At 39.9% G+C, this 20,847-nt stretch overlaps 2 protein-coding genes across 2 annotated transcripts; one reads left to right on the forward strand and one right to left on the reverse strand.

Annotated features, from left to right (window-relative positions):
• Positions 1–465: 465 nt before the first annotated feature.
• Positions 466–10,754, reverse strand: phf10 (PHD finger protein 10). Its single transcript, XM_022193553.2, has 12 exons — positions 10,505–10,754; positions 8,768–8,877; positions 8,251–8,381; positions 7,921–8,004; positions 7,674–7,798; positions 7,415–7,564; positions 7,190–7,299; positions 6,889–7,036; positions 6,492–6,644; positions 2,676–2,784; positions 1,797–1,985; positions 466–1,699 (listed from the first exon to the last, which is right to left on the reverse strand). Exons 1-12 carry the CDS (start codon positions 10,574–10,576, stop codon positions 1,602–1,604), a joined length of 1,479 nt encoding a protein of 492 aa, XP_022049245.1. The 5' UTR covers positions 10,577–10,754; the 3' UTR covers positions 466–1,601.
• Positions 10,755–10,926: 172 nt separating this feature from the next.
• Positions 10,927–20,671, forward strand: rab4a (RAB4a, member RAS oncogene family). The gene is made up of 8 exons (XM_022193554.2): positions 10,927–11,083; positions 13,126–13,206; positions 13,623–13,737; positions 14,471–14,533; positions 14,649–14,803; positions 15,000–15,095; positions 15,951–16,097; positions 17,555–20,671. The coding sequence occupies exons 1-7, from the start codon at positions 11,068–11,070 to the stop codon at positions 16,064–16,066; spliced, it is 642 nt and encodes a 213-aa protein (XP_022049246.1). The 5' UTR covers positions 10,927–11,067; the 3' UTR covers positions 16,067–16,097; positions 17,555–20,671.
• Positions 20,672–20,847: the final 176 nt, after the last annotated feature.

A 20,847-nucleotide genomic window follows, 5' to 3' on the forward strand; every position in this document is an offset into this window, starting at 1 on the left:
CAAAACGATCACGAGAGGCAAAAATGATGAGAATAAAGCTGGCTCCATATTGTGACTTTGTTTTATAATGATATTACATCCCTTGGTCAGGAGGTAGATACCAAAATGGAATAAAGTTTTGTATTTTTAACACAATAGATTAATAAAAACACAGTAATGCATAGGCTGTATGTATCTGCACTACAGATAACAATTCTCTTGTCCTCTGAGGGATGAGGGAAATTTAATAATAGTGTGTTATTAATTTAAACCCCAGAATTATAACCCATTTATACACAATTCCACATTAGTATATCATATATTTCCCTTACTCCCAGACTTTGTGATATATTTTAAGGTAAAACTAGGAAACACTGAAGTTATAGCCCATGACAATGTATATAAATACTATTAGAGTAGAATAAACACATATTGTAACAGACCAACGTTCCATTTAGCATCATACCACAACAGATTAAGAGTGAATCAGTCTTTTAAAGCAGGTTTTATTGAAAATGCACTTCAGATATCAGTGACCATGACATTATTAACAAATATTCCTTTAATAGCCTGCTTATTGAAGGACAATTCAAAATAAACAAAAATGATCTAAAAAGACAAATGAAACATTTTAAGATAATTGCAAATCATTAATTAATCATCAGGTTGAGTGATGCTAATTGCAGTGTAATTACAATTCAAAGTAATTACAAGTGGTTACATTTTGTACAACAATAACAAAGGACTGAGACACTTTGTTTTGATAATCAAGACTCACTCCTGCAGCCATGAGGTCAACACGGCCAGTGTCTTTTACATTTCGTCACACAGGATCAGAAGCACCATGTCGCTATTTCAGACTACACTTAAATAGGATTTATCTTTACTGGCCTGCCTCGTTAAATAAAAACGTATTAAAAAATACAAACTGGAAGTAAAAAGATACAAAACAAATGTACAAAAACAATATTTAAAAAGAAACTCAATGACATCAGTGATCTCTTGCGAACTGCTTGTTTCAGTAGTACAGAAAAGCACCATTTGTTCAACTGAAACAACTTCCCAGCAGTTTGCCACTGCAAGAAACACAACCAGACAGAAACAGCCCCAGTCACTGCTGAGAATATCGTGATACAGTTAGTGGTTGAAATATTTAGTGAGGTACATTTGGATGGATGTGATGCTGTCTGGAGTTCAGATCATCAGTTTGTAACACCTCCAATCTGCTCGTTAATACTTGATCTGATATATAATCACATAGATAAACTAAAGGTTTGGCTTACAGATGGGAATTGATTATGATTTAAGTTCTACCTATGCCTTGCTGATGTTATCACAGCATTCACAGAAATGATTAATATGTTTCTTGTGTTGTTTGAGAGCAACAAATTAAGATCTTGTTTCGATTGTTGACATTTGGCAGAAGGCAACACTAGACGGTTTTTATTTAGTTACATATTTATTCTAGATCATAAACAAGGCTTTCATGATTATCATTCTGCAGCACGGCTTTTGGGATAAACAATTGTCTGATGTTTTAAAGATTACTACTTCTGCAGCTGGTTGAATGACTGACGTGTGTAGCATTTGGTCAAGATACTATGATCAATGTAATCTGTGCGTCATTTTTGAGCAGACTTGGACTTCTTAGGTGTTTTGGCTCCTCCTTTCTTCTTAGGTGTGGTGAAATCTTTGTCGCAAACCTCACATACCCAAAGACCTGAGGAGACAAACAGAATGAATCAATAACAGAGACAAACAAAAATAAAAAAGCAAACTGTCTCTGTACCTGCGCGGATGTCCGTCCATCCACTCACCTGTAGGTATGGAGTCCATGCCCACGCAGAAGGTGTGATAACCTCGATCACACTTGTCACAGAACATCATCTCGTCCTCGTGGTGAGGCTGCTGGCACACGGTGCACGTCTTACACTCCATGCACTGCCAGCGGTACGTCTGGATCACAGAAATCAGCTCCTCGCTCATGTCCAAGCAGGACGGGTGACCTGAGGTTTACGGACACGGAGACACGCGCACAGAAGCAAAAGAGCCGGAGGCACATACAAATAAATACGCAACACATGCAGACACATACAAACACACGGCGAGACACAAATGTATCATGTCAACAGGCCCATGTACACACATTAATTACACTGCTCTGTTATTTTAGAGGAGCTCTCTCAGGAGGCCTCAAACGGATACAAACACTCATCTTAGTAATTTTCTTTACTTTTCCCAAATGTTTATAACAGTCTTCAGATGAATAACTGCATTGAAGTGTCAGAACCACAAACAAATTTTCTAACTGTACACCAGAGCATTGGTAAATCATTTGAAAAGTCAATAATACACATTACAAACTATACTGTCTAAGTATTAACACAGTGTGTTTAGACACAGCAGTATAAATACAATAAAACAATACACTTACACACAATGACATGAAGGTGGCTGGTGGTTTAATAGACAACTACACAGCTCAATTAACTATTTATGGAGATGATCTATAGACACTGAAGGTATTGTGAGAATAATTCTCAGTGTATGATGACAACACTAATCAAAAATATGAACACCACTATCATTACGGGGCCTAAATTGCGCTAATGTTGCATAACAAATACTGTAGAAAATAAAAAAAACCACAACAAACAAGCAGGAGACTGCTCTATAAAATTAGTGTGTGCACTTACCGCTGTTATCACATTGCGAGCAGTGAATGAGAGCCTCTGGTTTGCCTCTCTTGTTGGCCTCTTTACCCTTCTGGCAAATGCCACATATAGCATTGGGAATGACCTTAGGCTGCAAGGGCAGAATAATGCTATAAAAACCAATCACACACCAGTGTCCTGTTGTCATGGAAATACAGCAGTACACAGCACTTTTAACTGCCTGGGAGAAAAACAAACATTCAGTAAAGAAATCTTATACTTTTAGGAGTAAAGTACAGACTTTATACGTCGACTTGTTCTTACACTTGAAACAGATTTCATCACCTGGAATCAAAGCTGCTTTCCACTTAAAAGTGTTGACAAGTGTACTGTAGATGTTATTTTAGTTTTTGGGCTACAAAACTGATCAGTCTTCGCTGGAAATAGAGACCACAGATTACTGTACACCACAGCACCACAAGAAATTCTGCAACAATGCATCAAGTACCAAGAGATTTAAATATGTCTCAAGGTATGAATGCAAGGAAGAACTGTTGTTGACTTGCTGGAACATACAGCGAGTGGCATCTGTTGTTTCACTCTTATTAAATGGTAGGTTGCATAAAAGCAGACTGACTGTATGGATCGTAAAGGTCTCTTTTTTAATACCATATTTATTATTTCCCAGTATTTATCATGTCAGAATGGTCAATACCATTTCACAAATATATATATACTGTATCAAATTCCACTATTTAATTTCTCTCTATGAAGGTTACATTTACTAAAGAGATTTAAAGACGACAGAGAGGAAAGAATCAGAAAGAGCAGACAGATAAGGAGGCTTGGGAACATTTAAATCAGGATATCACACAGGTAGACATACAGACTGAGGACACAGATAGGTTACTGCCAGTACTGTAAGTAGGGAAACAAAAGCCTCAACAGATTACTCAAGTAAAAGCTCAAGCTCCTATTTTTTTCAGAAGTGACATATACAGCTAAACTGACTATGTCAGAATCACATTAACCAAATGCCTGTTCATGGCACAAATTCGCCTTATTTTCTCCTTTTCATTTGCAAACCATGTATCCTTTCTTTGTTTATTATAAATCACGTCTAGTTACTTTGAAAGCTTCAAAATATGGTGTGACATCCTGCATGAAAATGCTCCCTGACAGGAAATGAACAGATAATGCCTAACAGCTAAAAGGTAGATAGAAGACATGGTTTGGTAATGATGAAAATCCAACACTAGAAACAAAGCAGAGAACAGAACTAAGAACAAGACAGCAGCAGGAGAGGAAAGTGAGAAACTACAGCACTGGATATAGTCTCCTGAACTTCTTTTGCAGAGTTTATACTTTAAAAATCAGAGGTTTATAAGATTGGCCTGGTTGGAATGATATCATTGCTTAAAGATTTGTTTAAACTGCGACTGTAAAGTAACAACTGTAAAAACGTACTTATAGGTGCAGGATGTGCTTTTGTTACCAGCAGTAGCCCATTTTGTGATGGTTAGTAAGTCTGGGTGATGCCTAGACAGTGAAAACATCTCACTGGAAACATTCACACAGTGAAATTGAAAATGAGCAGTTCAGAGGCTGAATCCAACTACTTTGAAACCTTTTATTCTCAACTAACTGAATTTGGACAATAAACACTGTATATTAGGCACATATAAGAAAAAAAAAAATCAGAATTTTCACTCTCAGGTATGTTTGCGTTCTGTAGCGTGGCATCATATTGCTCAAGGTACTTCAAAACGGGCCATAGAGGTATACATACAAAAGGAGAAAGGTGCCAACTTTGTACTGGCTGACCACACACACCCACAGATTTTACATCAGTGGACCATCATGGGCGAAAAGCATCTTGTTTTGACATTTAAGTAATGGATTCTATGCTGTCAAGGAATTTCTGTAGTAGGTTTTGTAGCTGTACTTTATAACTTTCTGCTCACTTGCATTCTAGTAAAATTATTGGCCCTCATTTGTAATTCGCATTAAAGACAAAATAAATAAACTTTCTAAGCTTCTTCTGTGAGTTACACAAATGTTGTGGAGTCACAGCTTTCAAAGTGATTAATATCTGGAATCATTAAACTTAATCAGTCATATTAACGGTGCAACATGCAACATGGATCACATCTAAACAAAATATTGCTATAGAGGCAGTTAGTCATCAATCTAATTCCAAATTTTAAATTAAGATTTTTTAAAAATGATTTCCGAGCGGTTTGTGAAAAACCACTACTTAAAAACTGTAGAGTTTTGACCAATCAGAAGGTCACCTTGAACCGCATCCGTATGTCCTGTAGATGGTAGACAGACCAGAGCGAGGCGACGTTAATCAGCTAGAGGCCTTCACCACTGACTGAAAGTTTTTCCATCAAATGTGATGTTTTTTTGGAGACATGACCAAACAGTCTTTGATCTACTGGGACTGTTTTGAAAAGGGAAAAATACATTAAATTCTACCACTGAACAAAAGACAAGCACATTTAAACTCTACACTGCCACAGGCTTTTTGCTTTGGCCAGTGTACTGATTTCCATATAGGGCCTGAACGATTTTACATCTACATCCTTTGGAATTTATCACAAATTGATACAGTACAGGGAAGTCAATGACTAATTCTAGAGATTTCTGGCTACCAACATATCATGTTTGCAGGCTCAAAATGATCTTATGAGTAAAGGTCAAGCCAAAATTAACTTAAACATGAACACACTGAAACTTGTAACAGGTAACCAGACACTATTCGAGGACCACCATGCCCACACCATAAAGCTGAGCTGAGCTCAACTGGACATACCCAGGTCCATTATACTCCCTTTAGCTTTAATAAAAACAAGATTTTTTTTCTGCAAGGTTTAACAGTGGAAAATAAACACAAATCAACAAATGCGTGGTGGGCTGTGGGGATCATGTGGCAACAGCAGGTCGAGCATTTAAATAAAATTCTAGACTTTTATGGAGCACAAGTACTACTACTGGGTGTCAGGGGAAGGAAAGCTGATGTATGGTTTGTCCGTCTCAGACAGCAGCGTACTGACTGCATCTAGCTCAGCTCAGCCACAGTGTGAACAAGGTCAGCAAGTCCTCGTCTCTCCATGATGACATTATAGGGACAGGTAACGTCCATGTCAAACAGCTGTCTGATACTTATTAACAGTACATCACATTGTGTATAAACAAAGCAGGATATTTTACCAATACACACTTAAAACATTAAGGTTAAGTGTTTTCTACACTTTAGATATAAATGTTAAAATCCTCTAGTGTTAACAGCAACTATTTTTTAAAAGCAACCACAGTTGCATGTGGTTTATATTTTCTATATCAGAGTAACAAAAAGAATTTTCTTTTCAAAAATGAAAACTAGCAGCCAAAACATCCACTTACTTGTCTTGGGAGTATCTTTTTTTGACAAGTGAGGACAGACAAGAGGTATATTGAAGACAATCAAAAGGAAAAACTTTTAAAGTTCAAATTTGTCTTCGCTGAAAAAAAAAAAAAAAAGGTGAAAGTGCAGCGAAAAAGAAACGAGTGAACTGTTCCTTTAAAATGTTCTTATTGCTCACAGTCTGGTATGAAGAGGAAAAAAGCCACATGGCAATCATAAAAACAAAAACTGCAGAAAGGACCCCCAGTGTGTGTTTGTGTGTGTGTGGACCAGGTTGTCCCAGCTGAAAAGCTGACAAACTGTAGAAGCCGGAGAACAAAGTGAAGAAAGCTAGGGAGGGGTGGCGGGATGGATGGAGTAAGGGAGTGGTAGTAGTAGAAAGAGGAGGAGGGGGTAGAAAAGTGCTGCTGTTGTTGTTGGAGAAGAGTTCAGGTGGTTTTGTCCTCTACCTTGTACCCTGGGGTGGCTTTGTGGGAGGCAGAATGGCGCTGGTTGCCGTCTTTGCCTGGAGTTGATGTTCTGTCTTTGGCCTTGGATTTGTGGCCAGGTCCGCCTCCGCCCTCCTGACTCTCCACATCTGATGTGTTGCCTGAAGAACTGTCCTGTACAGTAACAGAGGAGAGTGGAGATTTAGTTAAGAACAAAACTAATGTGTTTACAAAATATCTGACTTGTGTCTAGTGGAGGTTAGTGATTTTGAAACGAGATCTACAATCTGTCACACAGGTACTGGCTTAACTGCACACTAGTCTTCCATTTAACATATGTGTTACTTAGGCAGGATGAATGCGTGATCAGTTACACAGCAAACATTTCTATGAGTCTGTGTGCAGATTAATGTCTTACAGATGAGTTCTTGTTCTTCTTTTCATCTTTGCCATCCTCAGCGTCGTCTGAGTCGGGTTCTGAGTCCAGCGCAGGAAGCTCTGGATCCAGTGGAGGCTCAAACAGAGCTGTGTTCAGCGGCAAGTATCGCAGCTCATTGGGAGAGTACCTGCAATGTACAAAACAATGACAGATGAGTGCAAAACACTCGACACAACAGCAGATAATAAAGGCTGCTTTGAGGCTACTTTCACTCAGGAAAATCTAACAACTGGCTTTGAGTTGGTTACTCTGAATAGAAAAGAAGAAAACTTTAATGTACCTTTTGTAGTAGTCTTGGAACTGTCCTGGTATGAGAGCTACAGGGTAGGGCCCTGTCCTGGTTAGTTCTGGAGCCAGCACCTTAAACCGGCCCTGGGGCACCTGGATAATCTGGGACAACGGAAAACAACAGAACAGATGTCCAAAAATTCAACTAAAAACACTGCCAACGATAAATCTCTGAAAAGAAATCACTGCATCAGCTGTATTGTTAAACTGAGCTTACATGAGTCTGGAGGTCAAAGTAGGCTCTCCTCTCTTCCATACGCTCCCTGTTGAAATTACTGTTGAACTCTGCAGCTTTTTTCGCTGCCTTCTTTATGTACTCAGGAACCTTGCTGGCTTCCACCTTCTGAGGGTTCTGCTGCTGCATTTGCTGTGAGAGGACGACAAAGAACATCACGGTTCAGTAAATATATTAATGTATGTAGATATTTTTCATGAAATGCAAAAATAGGCACTATATCAGCAGTTTGTGTACTTACAGAGTACTCTTTTGCTATCCTCTGCCGCTCCCTCTCCTGCAGTATGACTGAATACTCTGAGTGTTTGGTGGGATACTCCTTTATCATCAGATCTATCACCTCATCACTCCGCAGAGCTGTCAGACCTGGAGACAAACATTCACAGACAGTAAACACCCTGCATCGAACTCACAGGGCAATCTGAATTGCCTTAGAAAATGCCAGGACTTTGTGTTAAACTATAGTGCGAGCTGTGTTTGGTTTCTACCCAAAGTGCACTGTGTTTCAGTGATGACGTTCTGTTCACGAAGATAGAGCTTCTCTTTGTGGGACAAGTCCCTCCTCTCCATATCTACAAAAGAATTAAAAAAAACACATCACTGGTAGACAGAATAAGGAGGCAAACATGACTGGACAAGTATTATTGTTTAAAGGTCTCAATTCTCTTAAAAAATAATTATATTTCACTATAGAATATGACACATTTACAATATAATACACCTGTGTTTCGAAAAAGACATTGATAAAGGATTTCTCACTAACATCAGAAACCACACTTGAACAGCATACTATTGGAATAATACACTCCAGTTCTTACCAGGATACTTCCTCTTGAATGATGTAACTCCCAGATACTCGCTGACCTGCTCCTGCAGCATGTAATACTCTCCTGTGTCGTCTGGCGGCCACTTGTACTCTGTCAGGTTTTCTGCTGGGAAATATGTCGGACTAGAAGGAGAGGTGGGTAGAGCATTAGCAACTGTTTAAATGATGAATCTTCTGTGGCATCTCTTTATGGGCATGAACACTGCTATGGGGCATCAGCAGAAACTGTCAGGTTCTAAGCTGAAACTGCAAATTCACACAAAAATGTAGAAATTATGTCTTTAAAAAATTAAGAAAAAAAAAAGGGGGAACACCAAAGACAAAGGAGGGCTCCGTATTGACAGTTATGTCTTTCAGTTTTATCATTAATAATGAAAATATGTATCAACAAATATATTTTTAGGGGTGCAGGATCAGCAAAATATATTGTACCAAAACATAAAATTGACCATCTTGTCGCAATGGCAATGTCATTTTTTTGCTACATGCCAAGAGTGAAGCCAACCTACCCAAGCTCTTGACTGGAGGTGTCACAGCTTCGGGAGCTGTCACCTGAACCCATCCTCCTCCTCTTGGGAGGTTGGCTGCCATCATTGGATTCCTCTTCTATTACATCTTCCTACAGTGGAAAAGAACAAAAAATATGTGTTTAACATAACACGGTATGCTTGTGCTCACACACAAAAACTGTAATTATAATTGCAAATGGGACACATTCACAGAGTGTTTATTGTATAATGACTGCGCAACGTTCATGTTGCTGTCCCACTCTATGATTAAGGCCAGCACAATGCAGTATTTCTTGAAGACTAGTTTAACGTTTCTTTAACGTCTTCAGTCTCAGTGGTCATGGATGAAAGACAGACAGAAGGTTTAGGAATTCGAAACAGCCACAACCTTGTTTTAATCTTGTAACATCAACCTGCCCTGGGACTACAGATGAAAATTAGCCACTCTGGCTAACTCTGACATATTTACATGTGGACTTTGTTGGACTCATGTTGATTAATATGCACTGTCCCATCCTAAATAAAGAAATAAATAAAATAAATAACAGGTGTCTGTCAAAAGCCAAAAAATCCCTACAGCCATGCATATAAGGTATTGCTCCCTGAATTACTGTATATGTAACACGCAACTTATGAATCTGTGTAGTTCAGCATCACTTTTTGGACATAAAATCAGACACGCAGTATGTTGAACTTGAAAATGTTTTCAGGTAAGGTAGAAAAATTAGCACTCAGTCTGCATGAATGTGAAGGTTCAAATGTATTCAAAAGGTTGCCTTGTTGATGATTTAGGCCATCTGTAGCAAGTGTCATTTTAAGAACAATGACAATGCAGTAAACATACAGACACTAAAATCTTTTCACGAATTACAATCAAGTGTTTTGTAAAAAAGAGAAGCTGTGTACTCCTTGGTAAAGCCAAATCATTTCACTATTAAACATCAGCCCCTGCTTTGTGTGGATCAAATAGTCATACTGAGCATAGACACAGATCTTTAGGTCCATAGGCCCATTTTTGATGTTTAGGCTGCACATGTTTGGCATGTCTGACATCCTAGTTTAAACTGTAATTAACATGATTTGAGGATTTTTTTTTTCTCTAATTATTCTATGGGCTACAATCTCTCAAATATAACCCTAATACATGAAACCAAGTCACTTTCAAGCAGGTGGAAATATGAGTTGAAAAAAATCCCACAATGTAAAAACTAATGTAGAGCACGAGACATGTGAAATAACAGCCATTTGGATAATGGCTCCTACAATCACTTTTTGGAACAAACCTTTCATTGGACTGATGGACCAGCATGAAAATCTACTACCCATCACTGATATGAGGATGAGATCTAATTGCGTATTGTATTTGTATTACACCAAAACAAAAACATGAGTTTACATACACAGCTGGTAAAGAAACAGTGACAGCAAGGACGAAGAGAAATGGTCAGACCACTCTTAATGCAGTATTAAAAATCATATTTCTGACTTAGACATTTCAAAAAGCACACAGATTTCTGTTTACAACCACCACATGTAAATGCACGCTGAACAACATAGCTAATCATTCACCACACAGCTGAAAACAAAGGGGTGATGCTAAAGTGGCTAACAGTTGCCATTCATGGACGGAGGTGGCCGTTGGATAGCCAGGTAGCTGTTAGCTCGGCCAGCAACCGCGCAAAGCTCCGGGGACGGAGCTGTTAGTGGTTCGGGGTTTTTAGGGAGTACAAATGTCACCTTAATGGATTGTGCTCCGGGAGTAGCGGGGTTGCTGTCGCAGGGCGGTCTGACGGGGAGCACAGCAGCCATATTTCGCTAAATAACGCCAGCAGCTAGGCTAGCTCACGAGCCGTGTCTTCGTTTCTTCTTCTATAGTGCGGTTTTGCTGCAGTTGGCAAACGTTTAGAAACAAGACGAACACCCGCTGGACTGGAGTTTTAATTAATAATAGGCTAATAATGTTGGATACTTAACAACACACAATAATTGTATTGTCTGGTTATGTAAATACGAATTTTAAAGTACGGTCAACACAAACTGTAAACAAATTTAAGCGAATCTATAAAGTGTGTATGACAAGTGTCATACAGACCAACAGCGCCACCCTGCGGCAGTCTGGATATACAATACAAATCTGGGCTCGCGGATGAGACAACCACGTACGGGAAGTCGGAGGGGAAAATCAGCTGGAATCCGCGGAAATCCTCCACAGGACTATTTTCCTTTACTTAGCTAGCTATCCATCTGTCAACTTCTATCCCACCCTTCCTTCTGTTGGCTGCCAAACCGCCACCCTGGCGATGTCGGAGTCTTACGGTAAGGAGGCTGTCTGGCCGAGCGGCCGCTCTTAACGGCTTCCCGCAGCCACCGAGCGGGGATGAGGCAGGTGTGCCCACGAAGCTTTTTCTCACCGTAAACAGATAGCTGACGGGCTAACCGAGCCTCAGTAGAGGCTGCTGGCCTTAAAAGTGCCGTGTCAGCGGGAGCAAATCCACAGAGGTTTCACGGTAGAGTTCACTGGCGTCGTAGAAACAAAATGTACCGACTTGACGAGGTCAGAAACCGGCTGAGAGGTTACCGGACAGGAGGCTGACAGCTGGCTGGATGATGATGGAGCTGCTGCTTGAATATCTCACTGAGGCTCTGCTGCTCTAGCTTCACCATTTTTATTTAGGACCGTTATTATTTTGAAGTGCAGCTGGGATAGTACTACACAGAACCACCGTGTATATATGCTGGTGTTCAGTGATTTATTTATAGATGCCACAGAATAGGGTTTATTTATATCCCTACAACTAGCTGGAGTTATGGTTTTGTGCATTTATGAAAGAAGTCAGATTGTTTTTAGCCATGTGAAAGCAGTACACAACTAAGCTGTATTGTGGTTTATGATGTCATGCATGTGGAATTTGGAGTATCAGTATTGAAGAGCTGTAAACTCCAATAATCTGTTAAGACTGAAGAACCCAAGCACAGACTCACAAACTGGCAGACACGTTGATAATTGAAAGGGATTTATTAACCTAAAAACTAAACTAATACATAATGGAGAACAGAACTAGAGGGAAAGAACCAAACCAAAACTATGAAAACTCTACAAGCAAAACTCACCAACACTCGAATACAACACAATAGAACCAACACCAGGAATACAAAAACAGAGATCTATAAACCAAACAGCATTGACAAAACAGAGCTAAGGAGAGGTACTCACACTCAGGGAAATGAACAAACAGGCTGAGGTAACTCCAAAACAGACAGGTGCACTACAGAGTACAAGAGGGGGGAACAGAAGTGTCCATAAACTGAAACAGTCCAGAGGTGGTAGGTTTAGTGGGAAACAGAATCTATGATCGGACGGGGATAGAGTGAATGAGCAAAGTTTAAGTAGCGAGCAGGAGATATTGCCGGCAGGTGAGCTGATTACTGCAGGTGACTCACACTGCAGTAATCAGCTGAGTGTGGACAGGTGAGAGACAAGACAAAGGGACGAGAGAAACAAAAGGGAGAGGTGACAGACAGAGGGAGCCAAAGGAGAACAGATCAAACAAGACAGATACAGGAATGAATGACAAGGAAAGAGGGAAAAGGAGGAATGGCAAGAGCCAGAAGCAGGGATCATAACGTAATCATAATTAAGTAGCTAGTTCTAGTTTAACATAAACACATAAACGTGGTTATTAAGTAATTACGAGCAAGATGCTGTACTAAGCGGTATATTCTACAGTCCTAAACTCAAGTGCTGCTCAATCACAACCCCAGATTGCAAGCTTCTATTACTGCACAAATTACACAACCACTGGTAAAAAAAAAAAAAGGAATTAGAACACAACAAACACTTTGCTCAACCCATGCAGCTTCAATCAGCATCGTTTAATATCTTAACTGAGAAAGACACAAATGAGTTTTTAAAATGACAGATTTTACATTGGGTAATTCGTATTGTCTGCTAGAGTGGAGAATATGAGAGGAGTCAGACAGTATTGTCTGTGCTTGTCTGAAAACAGATTGATCTTACACTGACTGGAGGGACTCATAATCATTCCTCTGTGTAACCTTTGTGGCAGTTTGTACCAGACAAGCAAGCTTAGATTTGAACTGTACAGTGAGACTTTCATCTATAATACAGCCTGGTGGAATAAAAACATAATCCTCTGATCCACTTTATACACTCTGGCTCTGTGTGAGAATCTCTGCTGTGATAGAAAACACAAACTTTAGACTTCCAGCTAAAGGCTGGAAACCCAAACTGTAAAGATTAATGTTGTCTGATGATGTTATGGCAGCTGTGAATGCCGTAACAGTCGATAAATCCCATGTTGTGTACATGAGCCATTATTTCTGTGTTCCTTCTGCAGATTTCCTGTTTAAATTCCTAGTGATTGGGAACGCTGGAACAGGCAAATCCTGTCTGCTGCACCAGTTTATAGAGAAGAGATGTAAGTCAGGACCCTGCAGCAAATCTTTCATTGTCTACTGTTCACACGTTTTCTTTTGTAATGTTAGCTCAGGTACTGTCATGTTTTAGAATCCTACAGGTGAACTATTTACTGGTAATACTTCAGACAAAGGGGAGAGTTACACAGTAGTAATTCACACTGCATTGCAGACTATAGAAGTAAAATTGTAAATGTGTTGAAACAAGTGTTAATGAGTAACAGACACATATTTAGAGGTGATAATTGGAATCCTTTTCTTAGCATAGTTTAAAGAGAACGATGTGTCTGTAGAGATGTGTTCAGACCAGATAGTGATTTTTTGTTTTTTAATACCTACATAAAACATGTAGCGTTGGCAGTTCATCTGAGTTATTGAATAATGATGGCATGATTCCATGTTTTACTCTGTTTTCTAGTTAAGGATGAATCCAACCACACCATTGGAGTGGAGTTTGGCTCTAAAATCATCAGTGTGGTCAACAAAATGGTCAAACTGCAGATTTGGGACACTGCAGGACAGGAGAGGTTCAGGTAGGAAGCAACCCCAAGAACTACTGGCACATTTACTCCTCAAACCCCACCAATTGAAGAGTTCATTTGCAAAAACGGATAACTCCGTTTTGATAAATTTTCAGAAAACTTTTTTTATTGTTTACTTGAGATGATATCAATCAAACTGAAACTGAGTGGATTTGACTCAGTAGAAAATACACAACAAAAGAGAGAAAAAATAAATTATTATTGTTATTATCTCAAGTAAATAATAAAAAAATGAGTTTTCTGAAAACAGAGTTACCTGTTTGCACGCATGTAATTCTGTTGAAGAAGATATATATAGTTGAACTGTAATTTACCACTTGTGTATAAATGCCAGGTGTAACAGCTAAATTTTTTTTGTGACACTGCAGTCCTGTATTATTGAGCAAATAGATTCTTTATCACTGAGTGGTGGGTATTAAATACAGAAGCCAGATTTTGCATTGTATTGCGTTACTTGTTTGTATGTTACTATAACTGTGTACAACGAGCTGCTCCAAACAAATTGCTCCTGCTGGAATTAGTAAAGCTGTTTGTGTTGTATTGTATTGTGCTGTAGTGACAACTGTAACACAGCTGTAATATAATTTGTTCCACTTTCTGCTGTGACAAATCAAACTGTCCCTGAATTAATTATTTTCTTCTTCCAGTAGGGGCTATGATTAACAACTTAACTTTTATAGCGATGTAACGTATTCTGTCTGCGTTTTTTCATTCTATGTCTCAGGTCTGTGACCAGGAGTTACTACAGAGGAGCAGCAGGAGCTCTGCTGGTCTATGATATCACCAGGTATCACACAGTGTGACTCTGTAAAGTCCTTTGTTAATTTGTGTTTTCTATCCAGTCATAAAATGTAATCTGTTCCTGTCTTTCTTCTTTTTCTTTACTTCTCTGTATGCTGCAGTCGAGAGACATACAACGCTCTGACCACATGGCTGAGTGACGCCAGGATGCTGGCGAGTCAAAACATCGTCATCATTCTCTGTGGGAACAAGAAGGACCTGGACGCTGACAGGGAGGTCACATTTCTGGAGGCTTCCCGCTTTGCTCAGGAAAACGGTGAGATCATTTGCTGATCAGGTGGGATTCTCGATGACAAAAACTGTTAACATCTGAGGAGGCATTGTTTTATGCCATGTCATAAGCAATTTACTACTGTTTTTGCTATGCTGATCATTGTAAATAGAGTATGCTGACTGACATAGCTTATACACTAGCTGCAGCTGTAATCGGATAACACTTGTTTGTATCACAGAGCTGATGTTCCTGGAGACCAGCGCTCTAACAGGGGAGAACGTTGAAGAGGCCTTCGTCCAGTGCGCTCGGAAAATCCTCAACAAGATAGAGTCAGGTAGGAGCTGCAGTCTTCACCCATAACTGACAATGCCGAGTCTAAATCCCTTCTTATGCTAACAAGATCAACAAGCAGGCTTAGGTATGACTCCAGACCCCGCTGCCTCATAGTCCTCAGAGTTTTCAAGTCACAAACAAACAATATTTCCATCAGTTACGAGAGCAGACTATGAACTCATCATTGAGCTGGAACAAAGTTTTAAAAATAACAGCTATATATATATATATATATATATATATATGAGTTTACGGTACAACAATGGTACTAAAGGTGTAGCAGAAGAAAAACTTGGATGTCTAAATTCAAAGTAGATCATTTGAAATGGAGTGTTACGATATACTATCATTGATATCATACTAATAATAGAGACATTATACTATTGTAAATAATACAGTGACAGTGACTATGTGCTTGAACTTTCAGCAGTGAAACGACACAGAGCAGTAACTGTAATAGATACTAAACACACAATAAGGTGAAGATAAGATGCTCAGACCTCCACACATTCAGATCCGTTATAAAAAGTCACCTTTTCAAGTGCGCTTTTAATGTTTAACTGTTGTATGCTCTTATACCTGCTCTATTTTATTTGTTTACTTGTTTTTATTACTTGCCTGTAAAGTGTCTTTGAGTGCCCAGAAAAGTGCTATACAAATACAATTTATTAAGTTACATTTTCTACAATTATCACAATAATGTCATCACTGTGAATTCTATTTACTAACTTACTTGTGGCATTAAAATGTGATATTGTGACAACCCTAATAAGAATTAAGCTCAGGATTATTGTGTGTTTGTTGGTTAAGTGAGTAAAAGTCTTTGCACTCTTTTCACTCTCACTTCTCTTTTCAGGGGAGCTGGATCCAGAGAGGATGGGTTCAGGTATCCAGTATGGCGACGCTGCGTTACGACAGCTTCGTTCTCCTCGTCGTGCTCAGCCACAGGGCAGCCAGGAGTGCGGCTGCTAGTTGGACACATCCTGTAACGTACACAGACAAGGTGAACGCAGCAGAGTTGTGTAGTGTGTGCACGATATACAACAATGATAGAGTCGTTGTGTACAAGCAGACTGAAGCAGCTTAAGATGCTGCTCATTTCTCTCTGCGGCATCTCTCAGATAGTCGTTCACTGTTGGTCTGCGACGCTTATGTCAGTCATCCGGTGACAGTGGAGCGATTTTGGGGGCATTTCTGCTTCAGTCAGAATCCTAATTTTTTCTGCTTCAGTACTTGTCAGAGGTTGCACTCTTGTATGCCTCCTTAAGATACATGAGGTTTTTAATGCTGATAGTCATTAATTAGAGACTTATAGGAAGAGGTATATGTTTTGTGGCTGTCATCAAATCTCATGAAACAACCAAAACCAACATTTGTTTGTGTCTTAGTACTTTTTCACTTTCCCACCTTTTCTCTCAGCTCCATGGCCATTTGCTCCTACTGAAGACATAAATCTTAAATTCAGAAATTGGATAAATAATTTACCAAAACATGTGCTGGAACTGTATCCGGGTTTCTGCAGAAATCAGCCAGTCAGATTTAATGCATTTTAATGCCATTTTAATGCTCTACTGTAAAATTTTTAATGCCGTGACCGTGAACTCAACAAATTACACAGGTTTGTTTTTTTGTAAAAGATGATTTTTCTATGAAAACTGTTCCTACATTTCACTATTTTTGAATCTGGAAACCACCCCTGAACACCCACGGGCTGTAGTTATTTTCTGAATTCCACGTTTTCTAGCCGTTTTTGCTGGAATTTACATTTCCCAGCTCTCCTATACCTGGTCCAGCCTGCCGGTACCCGACTGGCTGGAACAATTATCACAATGCTTCGCCATGTTTATGCAGATGCACATATCTGATGAATCGCAGTCTATAATTATATATTGTTATTATCAAATATTTTTCTTGAAAACTGCACAAAGAATTTTTAATGCCCCTGAGAATCAAATTTAATGATTTTTAATGCCATTTAAGGCCTTCATTTTCACTAAATCAATTTAATGGCTATTAATGCTTCTAAATGCCCTGCAGGAACCCTGGTAGTTTTTATCACTATTCACACAGCAGTTATTTGGGTGGCAGGTTTTGTCTGTTTCATGAGGATTTCCAGCAGTGAGATGTGGGACTGACTCAGAATGAATGACAGTAGACGTGTCGATCCTGATGAAGTGTGTGTTTGTGGGTGACATAATGCAACAGTGTGACTCACTGACTTACTTCTCAACATTTTTTGGACAATAGAGCTCTGTGGCTCAGAGGAACAAACTGCATCAGGCTTTGGCTACACAGAGAATAGCTTTTAGTTAGTTGATGCTATTTTGGTGCTTCCAGTATCTCTGCAGGTCTTTGTCCAGTAATGATGAGAACTGCTCATTAGGCGTTTGAGTACAAATTGTTGAGGCACCTCTGCTCTCTGCCCCCACATTGTTGCTTCACGGCTGTTCTGTGTGACAGGTTTGTGAAGACCAGGAGAAGAACAGCCACGGGAAACCCGACCATGTTGGGTTCAGGTTGCTATGCTGGTGACTCCTCCCTGACCTTCGACCTTTGCACGGACCCTTCAGAACCTTTGTTGTCATGGCTGCACCTGCAGAGAACTGAACAGAATTCCCAGCCCCGCCCCCTCTCAGAACTCTGAAGATCTCCAAGGTAACCAGAGACCGCCCACCCTCCAACAATCTGCCCCCCTATTGGACCAAACTCTCCCCAGTCCTCCAGCCAGGATGTGAATTACTGACTAGCTTCTCCTACCTTTCTACTTCACACCTGCCTACGCCGCTTTTCACACTTTGTTTTCCTACTGGTTCCTGTCCAGCTTCTGGCTGCACTACTTAAAGCTGCTGTCCGGAGTTTGAATCGCAGCGTCTCCCAAAACGCTGTTGGTCCCACCGTCCCTCCCTCTGATTTCGCCCCTTTATTTGTGCACGCGCGCAGTACATGAGAGGAGTGCCCGGAGTGCTGCAGCATCTCGCCTGTTTTGCTGTTTTCCCCTCTTCTGCATTTAGTACATTTAGTAAATAATAAAGGAATTACGTTAGAATGCTGTATTGAGTCTAACTTGTCCTAATACCAAAATAACATGAATCTGCTAGGACGAACGAGTAAAGTTTCAATATGTGATTACACTCGTGTATCCCTCTCGATGACGTTGTTTATCAAACTTAGTGCATTTACGCGTGTATATGTGTTAGATTGTTTATTTATTTCTAGCTAGAGTTCAGAATTGCATGACTCCTCTGACGAAGAGTGTGTCCCAGACGCCCCAGCATCTTCCTCCAGAGGTCGGGCATCTAAACGAAGCCGTCAGGCGGGCTATGGAGGCCGTGGTCGGGGAGCGACGCGAGCACCCCGAGCCAAAAAACGTCCTGCAGTCTCTTGGCCTGACAAGCCGTGGGATTGGTAACTTTTCTGGAAGTTGCTGAGCCCTGATGCTCTCTCCTCCACAAGCAAAACAAATGTGCGCGCGGTTGCGTAGTGCGTAGCTCGCCCACCTCTGCATGGGCTTGCTTGCTGTGCGCGTAACCGTTGATTGACAGCATGACAAAGCTGAAGCTCGAACTTGATTGGTCGGCAGCAACCGGCGCTTTTTGGAATAACATGGGGGTCTATGAGAGGAAGGCGGAGCTCAGGAATAAATTTTCATATCGCGTTATACTAACTTTATATTATAGTATCGAACTAGACTAACACATTTAAGCTTTGTTAAAAAATGATACATAAATTGAAAACAAACGGAAACTCCGGACAGCAGCTTTAAAGGAGCAATCGACATTTTGAGCAGATATCACACATTATTTAAGCTTTTTTCATACATGCAATAAGTAACATTGCTGGCTGCATTCTGTTGTTCAGACAAAGACCACATTTACATTAATGTTCCTCACTGCTTCGTTTGGAGACACCCACAATAGTGATGGAGAGAGGCACTGTACACACACGATACTTACCATACATACAAGATTGAGCTGTTGGTATGTCATAATCTTGTGCATTCCCTATCCATTAATGTGACTGCATGCAGTTCAGCCATGTGCCATGTTGAAAGTGACACATAAATGCTACTAGATCCGACCTAGTAGCTTACAAAACACTCACCAGTGTGATCATTCAGCCATGAAGTCAACATGATTGGATGCCATCAGATTAATGGATAGGAGTGCATGTTTGAAAGGGGCTTCAGTTAAAGGTACGTGGAATTTTGGAGCGAATCACACGAACCTTCATGCTAAGCTAAGCTAACTGCCTCCTGACTTCAGCTTGATATACTAATGCAAGGTATCAGTTCTGTCATCTAAGAAGAATTATGTAACCTTTAACTACATAGTCCTCCCTTTTCACTGCACCTCTCTTTCTCTATTAACCTCCTGCTCAGCTGTTTTAAACACACCACTAACAGTTCACAGACTGCCTGTACATTTTGCTCTCTCTGTATGCCTGCTCTGCTTTCCCCTTATACAAGTTCTCTCTGAGCAAAGTTGCCACCAAATGACATGTTATCAGTTTCCCTGCTGTGCCCTCTGGCCCTCGATCTGTACCTTTCTTGCATTGTTTACATCCCTCCTCTCTCTCCTCCGGTCCTCCTGCAGCATCGTTACACACTGTACAGTGTTCCTGTATATAGAGACTGACGCATGTTTTCTCAAACAGAATATCAGAGTATTTCATTATGAAGATATATGTATATTAAAGTCGATATCATATTCAGCATCTGTTTCATGCTCCACTGTATTATCATGTTAAGCTACAATACACTGGCAACTTGTGAGCAGTACAGATGAGCAGTACTGTTTTCAGCAATCATGTGTATCGTGGATGTGGATTTTATTATCATTATGAGGATGAATGCTGACAAAAAAAATCAGACCGAGGCAGCCTGAAATATTGTGAGAAAGCACTGGGCTTTCTGTTTGTTTGTTGAAGTCATTTGTGTGAGATGTTATTTTTGGATTTACAGTGGCAGATTCAGGATTCGCCACTGAGTTACATGGTGGCGTAACACACCTTTATCAGAACGATTCCATTCATGACAAAGACTGATTTCTCACTTCTAAATGTTGCCTGTTTACATGAGACTGACTGACGCTGCCAGCTGTGGGGTTATACTAACTGAAAGCATTTGAAGATTTAGCAAAACTTTCTAATGTGTGCTTTATTTATTTTTGTCTCTTGTTCTGCCACATGAAACGCTAGTTACATGCGGATTTTTTTTTTATTTACAGATTGATTCAGAGGCATGTTTTTTGTTTTCTGGTGCATTCAAGCATTGCAACAAGTCATTATTGCTTTTACCTTAAGCAGTTTTTATCCCTTAAAAGTTAGACTTTTAAATTAGGCACACTTCAAACGGTAGAAGTATTTCACATTAAATTATCCTCATGTGTTTGATATCTGATGGTGGCTTTGGCTGCTCCACATCAGGTTCCTGTCTTGTGTTTATCTCATCAGGTCCTTTTGTTTTCTATTTATGTATGTCCGTTTTTCTGTTGTCATTATGAATATCATAGATTTTTAATTTATTGTGTATGACAAAAGGCATATGTTTTTAAAATAAAAACTACTGCAAATCCAGAATTGTTATTCCATCATTTTCAAACGGTTTTTTTAAGCTCTAATGGACAGCACACACAAGAAAGCAGAAAACACAAACATGATGTTGTTATGAGCCGCTGAGACGCCAGAACGTGCCAGAGGAAGAACTGACGTCTGTTGTTGTTGATGCCAAATGAGATTTAAACCAAAGAATGTCA

This window comes from Acanthochromis polyacanthus, chromosome 2, assembly GCF_021347895.1.
Source record: "Acanthochromis polyacanthus isolate Apoly-LR-REF ecotype Palm Island chromosome 2, KAUST_Apoly_ChrSc, whole genome shotgun sequence".
Classification (NCBI taxonomy): Eukaryota; Metazoa; Chordata; class Actinopteri; family Pomacentridae; genus Acanthochromis; species Acanthochromis polyacanthus.